The sequence below is a fragment of the Vicugna pacos genome, unplaced genomic scaffold, assembly GCF_048564905.1.
Source record: "Vicugna pacos unplaced genomic scaffold, VicPac4 scaffold_21, whole genome shotgun sequence".
Taxonomy (NCBI): Eukaryota; Metazoa; Chordata; class Mammalia; order Artiodactyla; family Camelidae; genus Vicugna; species Vicugna pacos.
The window spans coordinates 19,844,923-19,855,259 of record NW_027328742.1 but is presented as its reverse complement, the minus strand read 5'-3'; the positions used below and the strand labels follow the sequence as shown (position 1 = coordinate 19,855,259).

Genomic DNA, 10,337 nt, shown 5'->3' with positions numbered 1-10,337 from the left:
TTGGGGGTCGGGGATGGTGCCCAGAGGCTGATCTGGCCATCATCACTCCAGGTCTCCCCTTCATCTTCTGCTTCCCATAATTCCCTAGGTTGTTGGTTCCTAACTTTCGTCCCTTTCAAAGGAAACCTGGATACTCAGTTTTATCAGAATTTTGAAGGAGGCTTCACTGTCTGTACTCCCTGGGGACAGCACCAGTCTAGGCACACAATGGGGAGCTGAGAAACTCTGGGGTGGTGATGCTAAGTTCAAAGACTGGAGACAGTTCTGGTCCCTCTTCTCCTGCCCATCTCTCTGATCTCAGGGAGCTCTTTTGTGCACCCCAGCTCTGGTGGGGGAGGAGAGTTCAGTCTCCAGGGGCGGGCCTCCTCTGCCCTGCCCCTCCCCCAGCGTGGAGGATTCAGCTAAGAGGGGATGCCCATGCCAGGGGGAGCACTGGGACTTTGGAGGTGGGGTCCCGGACTCCGTCTGTAGGCAGAACCTGCCAAGGGGGTGCTGGGGTATGAAGGTGGGAGTGAGGGGCCTGGGAAGGGAGAGATGTGGGGCTCTCTTCTCCCAAATGCACTGTGGCCCTTGGACACTTTCTGGGCTTGGGGTCTTGTTGCAGAGATGAAGCTGCCCCTGGCCCTAGCAGGGCTCCTGGCCAGTCTGGCCATGCTCCAGCCCTCTGGGGGTGCCACTCCAGGTAACAGCTCAGAAAGAAGGGAAAACGTGGTGGGTTGGGGGAGGTTCCGAGTTTCAGGGATTCCACATGGGCTCCGGGACCTGATGGGGACTTTGGGCCCATTCCTGACCTCGGGATCCCTGTTCTGAGCAGCGGTCCTGAGGGAAGTGGAGACCTCGGTGGTGCTGACCTGCATGGAGGAGGCCAAGCGGCTAGTGGACAAGGCCTACAAGGAGGGGCGGGAAAGGTGGGGTGCCGGGCACTGCTGGGCTCTGGACAAGGCTACCCCGGACCTCTCAGGGAAGAAACAGGCAGAGGGAATTTGTGGGTGGGGATGGGTCCCTCTGTCTGCCTGCCAGTCTTTATGTCTCTGGGTGTGAGAATATCTTTAAAACCACGCCTTCCGTGGCCTAGTCTCTGGATACCCAGGTCCATACCCTGTTTATTATGAGAAACCTGCTTCCTGACAGTGGGTCTGCCTACACTGTCCTTCGTGTCCCTCGCCTGGGCTAGGGCTCTGTTGCGTGTCTCTGCCTGGTTTCTCTGGCTCTCACTCCTCCCTCCTCCAAGCAGCATCAAGCAGCGCCTTCGCAGTGGCTCAGCCAGCCCCATGGAACTGCTGTCCTACTTCAAGCAGCCAGTGGCAGGCACCAGGACAGCGGTGAGGGCTGCTGACTACCTGCACGTGGCCCTAGGCCTGCTGGAGAGGAAGCTGCGGTCCCTGTGGCCAGGCCCCTTCAACGTCACAGGTACCACCCCCCGACAACCCAGCCCCTCACTCCACTCGTGACCCCGCCTGGTGCCTCCAGCCATCTCCCAGCAGTTCCCCCAACACCCCCTTCCAGGGAGTCTCAGGGGCCTCCTGGCATCTCCTCCATGTCCTCAGACTACACCCTCAGCCAAGGCTTTTCAGTCTAGGATAGAAAATGGTGGGGCTCGGCAACCACCCACGCCCTACTTTCCTGGCCCACAGATGTGCTGACGCCTGTCCAGCTTAATCTGCTGTCCAAGACTAGTGGCTGCGCCTACCAGGACCTGGCGGTGCGGTGCCCCGAGAAGGACAAGTACCGAACCATCACCGGCCAGTGCAACAACAGGTGCAGCCTCTGCGCAACGACTCAGGGTGGGGTCCCAGCAGCCCGGGGCCACCTGGTCCCAGCGCCCTGTCCTCTCTCACCACCTCCCTGCAGGCGCAGCCCCACACTGGGGGCCTCCAACCGGGCCTTTGTGCGCTGGCTGCCGGCGGAGTACGAGGATGGCTTCTCCCTGCCTTTTGGCTGGACGCCAGGGGTCAAGCGCAATGGCTTCCAGGTGCCCCTGGTGAGTGCTGGCCCGTGGAGGGGGCGAGACCCCACTGAGGCCGAGACCTCGTGGAGTCCAAGCCCCCTGACTCCCCGTGTCCCGCAGACTCGCGCTGTCTCCAACGACATCGTGCGCTTCCCCACGGATCAGCTGACCCCGGACCAGGAGCGCTCGCTCATGTTCATGCAGTGGGGCCAGCTGCTGGACCATGACCTCAACTTCACCCCGGAGCCGGCCGCCCGTGTCTCCTTCCTCACTGGCCTCAACTGCGACACCAGCTGCCTGCAGCAGCCGCCCTGCTTCCCACTCAAGGTGCTCCCTCCTTGCCCCACCCCCAGCCTGCTGGGTCAGGGGTCGGGGTGGATGAGGGGGCATCGGTCTGGAAGGGGCCACCTCCCTCGGTGCCCAGCTTTCCTTCCCCAGCTCCCCAGTAGGGCTGGCCCTGCCCACTTCCCACTGTCCCTCCAACCTCTGTTTGCAGGTGCCCCAGGCTCAGTCCTCTTTCTTCCCCACACAGGGCTCCCTCCCCACAGTCCACAGCACACAGATCCTGGGTTGTGGTCTTAGAGCCGGCCAAGAGCGGACTGGTGTGCTGAGGCACATGCAGAGTAGAGTGGAGGAGAGAAAGGAAGTAGAATCTGAGAGAGAGGTAGAGAAAGACAGGGCCAGAATGCAAGACAGGAAAGGGGCAGGGTAGAGAGACAGTTACGAGAGGAACAGAAAAGGAAGAGGAAGCCGGCAGGGTGAAGACCAGATTCAGAAGACGGAGTAGGGAGGAGCAGACACAGAAAAGAGGAGAGAAAGGAGGTTTGGGGAGAAGGGGTCAGAGGACTGGCCCGCCCACCTCCAGGGGGCCCCACATCCCCCAGGTCAACGTCCTAGTCATCACCCCCCAGATCAGAGGAGCTCTGCTGGTGGAACCGCAGGCCCACCAATCTTTGTGGGCCTTGAGGGGTCTCCTTGCAGGCTGAGGGGGCCAGAAGTTCCGAAGAACTCCTTTTTGATATCTGGGTCTCCCCTTCTGGTCCTGGGCTCCAGGCCATACCCCCTCCCCAAGATGAGATCAAGGCCTTCAGGAGGGTGGACGGGGGAGAGCCACTCCTGACCTCTGTCCCTGCCCTCGGTGAGCCCGCTGGGCCTCTCTCCATGCTGCAGATCCCCCCCAGTGACCCCCGCATCAAGAACCAACGTGACTGCATCCCCTTCTTCCGCTCCTGCCCGGCCTGCACGGGGAGCAACATCACCATTCGCAACCAGATCAACGCGCTCACCTCCTTCGTGGACGCCAGCATGGTGTACGGCAGCGAGGACCCCTTGGCCATGAGGCTGCGCAACCGGACCAACCAGCTGGGGCTGCTGGCTGTCAACACCCGCTTCCAAGACAACGGGCGGGCCCTGCTCCCCTTCGACCACCTGCACGATGACCCCTGCCTCCTCACCAACCGCTCCGCACAAATCCCCTGCTTCCTGGTAGGTCAGTCCTGGGCGGGGACCTGGGCTGATACAGGGGTGCCCCCTGCTGGAGCCACAGCGGGCCTGTTTGCAAGCCGCTTGTAGATTTGAATTTAGAGAGACTCTCCTCACCAATTTCAGATTAATCCAGTTGCCTTGGTAACAAGGTGGATGAGCCAGAAAGGCAAAACCAAAACCAACAAAAACCAAAAACCCAGACCTAAGAAGGAGACTCAGCGATGGCTAAGGATCTTCTGTCCATCTGTCCCTTTCTTTCCCTTTGGGCTCTGGGAGCGAGGAGAGTTGAGCCCTCCAGGGACAGGGAACTAAAGGGACCACAGTATCCAGTATGGTAGCCACTAGCCACACAGGGCCATTTTCATTTACATTTAAGTTAATTTAAGTCAACCTAAATTAAAAACTTAGTTCCTGCACTGCACTAGTCACGTTTCAAGTGCTCAAAAGCCTTATAGCTAGTGGCTTCCATGTAGGACTGCTCACATGCAGAACATTTTCATCAATGCAAAAAGCTATATTGGACAGAGCTGCTCCAGAATATCACCTCCTAACCACCTTGATTCCCTATAATAAGAGAGGGTGGGATTTTCGATGTGAACAACTGGCAGTCCTAGGGATATGGCTGGGGCAGTGATGGTGGCCATGCCCAGAAATTTTCTAATGATTTTTAATGTAGACCAGTAGTGGGTCTGAGGCCCTTCTCTCTGGCCCCCCAATTTCTCCTCTTGGTGGCTTCCAGTGGCTGGGCCTTAGGGAAGAGGATCAAAGTCAGTGACTGTAGAGAGGAGATCAAGGTCACACCAGGATGAGGGGGGAAGGTATAGCTCAACATGGTAGAGCATGTGCTTTGCATGTATGAGGTCCTGGGTTCAATTCCCCAGTACTTCCTCTAAAAAAAAAAGTAAATAAATAAATAAACCTAATTACCTCCCCACATCCCCCCCCCAAAGTCACACCAGGGTGGACTTTCTGGGGTGAGTGGTGGAAGAGAAGCTCTCCTCAGCCTCCATGTGGTGTTGAGCCACATGTCCTCAGCCTGGATTGTCATGTTGGCAGGTTGTGGGATGGAAAATCTGCTCTCAGAGAATCTCCTTCCACCAACCTTTAGAACCTGGGGAGGACTGAACCCAGTGTCCTGCAGGAATGGGCCTGGCCCTAACCCTCTGGTCCTTCCAGAGGAGGTTTAGGGGAGGACTGGAGGGATCAGAGGGTCTGACTTGATGCTTTTGGACAGTCTCAGGTGTGGACTTCAAACATCCTTAGCCTTGGCCCCCTCCCCCGATCAAGCTACACATCAGTACATAGAATGAGTAACGGCTTTCCAGAGTCCTATGTTGAGAAGGATTTTGAGGCTGCATTCAATTTTAGCAGGAGAGAGGGATGTGATCATATGCTGCATCTGGCATGGGCAGAAAAATAGGGGGAGCCAACATGCATGCTACTTTGTGGACTTTCCTGAGTCAAGAGAATAAGTCAGCCAGACAGTGTTCATGGATCTCCTACTTTGTACCAGGCATTAGGTGTATGTTGGATAGGAGGGTCAGACACAAAATGGCACAAGCCATGGTCCTTGTCCTCAAGGCTCTCCCAGTCTCACATATGGGAAAGTGGCAAATCATATGTTAGATCTGATGCCTACTGAATGAACATTTTCAACCAGCAGTGCCACTAAAGAGGGGCAAAGCTCTCGTGGTGGACCAGGGCATCAGGGGATACCTTCTAGAGGAGATGTAAACTGAGCATGGCATGGAAAGATGGGTGGAGAGGAGGGCTGGGTAGGGGGCATTTCAAGCCTTGGCTTGGGAGGGAGCTTCAGTGGAGCAAGTACTTTCTGGGAGGGAGGTCTTAAGCTTGACAGTAGCTTTTGCATCCCCAAGGGGACTCCCGCTCGAGTGAGATGCCTGAGCTCACCTCCATGCACACACTATTACTGCGGGAGCACAACCGGCTGGCCACAAAGCTCAAGCGCCTGAACCCCCGCTGGGATGGAGAGAGGCTCTACCAGGAAGCCCGGAAGATCGTGGGAGCCATGGTCCAGGTAGGCAGTCCTGCACATTGGTGATGCTGGGGCTCGGCAGACTTGGGATCCAAACGCTCCTCTGCCACATCCTAGCTGTGCAAATTAACTTTCATGAGCCTCAGTTTCTTCACCTATGATACTGTGAGGATTAAATACCTGGCAGATCCTAAGTGCCTGACAAGTGTCACTTGCTTTCTCTCCCTTCTTCTTTCCTGTCCGCCAGGAATGGTACTGGGACGTTTAAACAGGTGGGACTAAAGTGCCTGGCACAGTAGCTGTTCAGTAAATGCTTCTCCTTTCCTTTGTTTCATTGTCGCTCTTGGCTTCTTTACGCACACACACCCCCCTTCTTTACGGCTCTATCACAGCTCCCCACTCTCCTTCTTTTGGGGCCAACTGACATCCTTCAAAGCCCAATGACCCCCATTCCTGGGCTCTCAGATGTCTGCCTGTGATCCCTTAACAGATAAAGCACATTCTTCACTGGGCATGTTTCCCCTAACAAACTAATAGCCCTGGGTAGTGCCTAATCTCACAACAGCTCAGGCTGGCTTGTTTCAGCCCACCTTATCAGACTCATAAATCCCCGGTGTCCCTTCACGGACCCTAAACTTCTTACTTCACCTACAGCCAATCAGAGACTTGTGCACAAGCCGATCAGTCACCTTGTGACCTGACCTTATAAAAGACTCCAACAGTTGGCCCTCGGCGCTCACATTGGCACCTCTCATCTCTGTGGCCTGCTGTTGTCTCTGGCAGTGTACCCCTAATAAACTCCTTTACCATTTCCTCCCTCATCTCTGGTAAACTCTTTTACCAACCCGTGTCACCGGCCCATCACGGACTGTCCCACTGTGGACCACGACGCTTATCCTTGCTTGTCCCTGGGCAGTGTTCCTGGGTCCCTCCTCCAATTTGTGCTGCTTCAGCACGCCCATCCTCTCCTAAAGCCATAAACACAAACACACACACACAAACACACACACACCGCCCCGGCCCCCACCTTGTTACTATTCCTAGATTCTGTGCGGGAGAGAGTTGCAAGGGCCGTTGGTGCATTTTTGATTTGCATTAAGAACTTGAGTGAGATTTGTTTAAGCCTCAGAGGACATTCCAGAGTCTAGAATCTAGAGTGAGACTGTTTCATCTCTTCTGGGAGAAGTCATCCAGGACATGGCCCTTTTCACTGGGAGAAGTCACCTAGGGAGACTCTTCCTTCTTGCCTTTCCTCCTTCTACAGACAATTTATTGAACCCCGCTGTGAGCCAGGCACTTGCTGGGCACTGAGTAATTTCAAGAGAAATGAGAGACAACCCTTGTCCTCAATGAGCTATAAGTTAGTAGGAGAAATGAGACATTAGTAACTCCAGGGCAAGGGAGCTATTGCAGGGACTAACGAAGCCTTTTGTCATTTAATCCTCTAAGGCAGAGGGCAGCTTAATTACCCTTAATTTACATTTGAGGGACTGGGGCTCAGAGTGGTTAATAATTGGCCCAGAGTCACACAGCAGGCAGGCAGTAGAGCCCTGTCTTTGCCTCTTGGTGCCACTCTGTGAGACCCAGATCCAGTGCTGTGGGAGGCAAATCCCTGGCTACAGGGGAGGAAGGGATCCCTGAGCCAGGAGCAGGCAGAGAATCTGCAGGGAGGGGTGATTTTTGTTTAGATCATCACTTACTGGGACTACCTGCCCCTGGTGCTGGGGCCAGAGGCCATGAGGAAGTACCTGCCCAAGTACAGATCCTACAATGACTCGGTGGACCCTCGCATCTCCAATGTCTTCACCAACGCCTTCCGCTATGGCCACACCCTCATCCAACCCTTCATGTTCCGCCTGGACCATCGGTACCGGCCTATGCAGCCCAACCCCCGTGTTCCGCTCAGCAGGGTCTTTTTTGCCAGCTGGAGGGTAGTGCTGGAAGGTGAGCAGGGCCTAGGCCAGGAGGGAGTGAGCCGGCAGCCGAGGTTGGGGTGGGGGCAGGCTTGGTCACAGTGAGCTCGGGCGGAATAAACCCTCTTTCCCTCTTATTTTAGGGACCTGATCTGACTTTCCAGCCTCAGTTCACCTGATTCCGCTTGCCCATCTAATAATAAAGGGTGGGGTGGAGATGGCTTTTAGGGAGCTGGCTCCTTCCTGTGGGTTGTGACTCTCCGTGACGCAGGAAGCCAGCGTCTGGGAGCATGGCAACCTTGCCAGTCTGAATGGCATGATTCCCTAAGACCTCAGTGCCCCAGCGAGGACCTGCCCCCTGGGGACACCGTGGCGCCAGGAGCCACAAGTGCCCAGCCCTCTTCTGCAATCCCCCTGGTTCTACCTTACTCCATTTCAGCTCTGAAACTGAACCAAATCCTTCCCCCACCCTGGCTCCTCTTGCCCCAGGTGGCATCGACCCCATCCTCCAGGGCCTCATGGCCACCCCTGCCAAGCTGAACCGCCAGAACCAAATCGTGGTGGATGAGATCCGGGAGCGGCTGTTCGAGCAGGTCATGAGGATCGGGCTGGACCTGCCCGCTCTGAATATGCAGCGCAGCCGGGACCATGGCCTCCCAGGTGAGGAGCTGCAGGAGTCCCCCTGACCCTCCCCCGCTTCCCACCCAGGGCCCTGCTGTCTCCAGTGTCCCCAGCTGCCCAGCCCTGCACCCACCAGCCTTGCTCTTAGGAAGCCATCCCAGCTCAGGCCCTTACCTCTCCCTGGTCCATTTCCAGCTCCTCTCACCCCTTTTGTGTTGCTGTAACCCTCCAAATTGGAGCATCACCATAGCAACAACAACAAGCCCTCCCACCCCAGTCTGAAAACCTGTTTCTACTACATTTCGTTTTGTTTCATCTTACATGAACTCTGAGAGGAAGAGATTATTGTCACTTCAAGTCTACCCGTGAGGAAAGAGGCTTGGAGAGATTCAGAACCTGCCCAGGGTCTCCAGCCTCATCAGTGACAGAGCTGGAATTTGAACCCAGATCAGCCTAACCCCAATGATACGGGAGAGCTGGTGTGGCTGATCCTTTGAGGCAAACTGTGCCCCTCGCGGTCTGAGATTTCCAGAGGGGCAAGGAGATGCTCCTATTCTTGGATCTAGCAGGAGTTATGCAGTTAAGGATTTACCTCAGGGTAGGAGGGCACAGGGAAGACAGAGAGGCTCCTGGAGAGACCCAGCTGTCCTCAGGCTCCCAGAGAGGCCAGGGGTTCCCTGGGGGTTTACAGTGGGGTGGCAGCCCCTCCATATCCTCCTCTCTCACGTGTACCTCTGTATGTGGCCTCGGTGTGTTGGGAAGGTGGGCTAACTGGGACCCACCCACAGCCACCTCTCCCCTCCCCGCATACAGGATACAATGCCTGGAGGCGCTTCTGCGGGCTCCCGCAGCCCAGCACAGTGGGCGAGCTGGGCACGGTGCTGAAGAACCTGAACCTGGCGAGGAAGCTGATGGCCCAGTATGGCACACCTGACAACATCGACATCTGGATGGGCGGCGTGGCTGAGCCCTTGAAGAGCAAAGGCCGTGTGGGCCCGCTCCTCGCCTGCCTCATCGGGACCCAGTTCAGGAAGCTGCGGGATGGCGATCGGTGAGGAGGCAACCGAGCGGCTCAGGCTGGCTGTGCGGCTCCGGGCCTGTCCCTGACCCCCTGGGGGCCCCTCTTCCTCCTGAGAAAGGAAGGGCTAGGAGGAGTCCGTGATTTCCCACTGTGTTCCGGGGAGCCTCCAGGTCACCCCTAATGTGCCCTGAATCTGTTGATGGTGTAGCAAGGAGGGACTTGGGCCTGGCTGTGAAGGAGGGAAGCGAGACCTCGCTGCCACGCCAGTCACTGCTCCGGGTCTCAGGGCGCAGCCATGGCGCTGCCTATCCCTGTTGAACAGTCCAGTCATTGCTTCCCCACCGCCTCTCCCACTGTCGTTCCACTGTCATATATCTCTCATAGCCACTTCTCACCTCACCTGTATTGTGCTTTTAGGAAAATCGGGAAAAAGGTGGACAATTATTAAGCACTCCCAAGTTTCTTTCTACCCTGTGGATATAGCCCAGGGCCAGGGTACAGGGCTTGGTGAGCGTGTGTGGGCCTGGCTCCCTGCCTATCATTAGTGGTGCCCTGGAGGCAGGAGGTAGGCAACTGGGCAGCCATGAGTGGGGCTCTACTTGTTCGAAAGCCCCCGGGCTTTCTGAGAGCCCGGAGCTCTCCTGTGCTGCAGGGCTGCTGTCTGCATGGTCCTCTTGCGTCCAGGATCAGCTCTGGCCAGTTGATGCCCTCCCAGCCCAGGAGAGCCTCGGTCACAGTGACCGTGGGTGTTCCCGTGCAGGTTTTGGTGGGAGAACAAGGATGTGTTCAGCATGCAGCAGCAGCGGGCCCTGGCCAAGATCTCCTTGCCCCGCATCATCTGCGACAACACAGGCATCACTGTCGTGTCCAAGAACAACATCTTCATGTCCAACACATTCCCTCGGGACTTTGTCAACTGCAGTACACTCCCTGCCTTGGACCTGGATCCCTGGAGGAACAGGGACTAGAGGCTGGGTAAGGGGGTGCAGTGTGAGGTGAAGGCCGGGCATACCTGGGCTGGCCAGTCGGAAACACAGAGATCTCCCTTCCCTGGGTGAGCCCATCCCTGTTCTTGGTGCCAGCCGACAGAGGAAGCGAATGACTAGACATTCACTTGTGTGTGTGTGTGCACGTGCGTGCACGCGCATGGGTACGCGCGTGCATTTCATGTGTGTGTTGCCTATGAACACAGGTAGTGTTTTGTGTGCTGTGTATACGTGTCATTTACGGGAGTGTGTGCTTGCTGTGTCTATGTTAAGTGTATGGAAGGCAGCCGAGCAGATTGGTGAGGAGCACATGCTCTGGAGCCACACTGCTTGGGTTCAGATCCTGCCTCTGCAGCTTACCAGCTGC

General features: G+C 56.5%; 1 protein-coding gene across 1 annotated transcript; it reads left to right on the top strand.

Moving 5' to 3' along the window:
* Positions 1 to 588: 588 nt before the first annotated feature.
* Positions 589 to 9,952, top strand: LOC140694469 (myeloperoxidase-like). Its single transcript, XM_072957708.1, has 12 exons — positions 589 to 682; positions 815 to 908; positions 1,235 to 1,410; positions 1,635 to 1,758; positions 1,852 to 1,981; positions 2,069 to 2,275; positions 3,119 to 3,437; positions 5,311 to 5,471; positions 7,118 to 7,373; positions 7,832 to 8,002; positions 8,777 to 9,014; positions 9,745 to 9,952. The coding sequence occupies exons 1-12, from the start codon at positions 607 to 609 to the stop codon at positions 9,950 to 9,952; spliced, it is 2,160 nt and encodes a 719-aa protein (XP_072813809.1). The 5' UTR covers positions 589 to 606.
* The last annotated feature ends 385 nt before the right edge of the window (positions 9,953 to 10,337 follow it).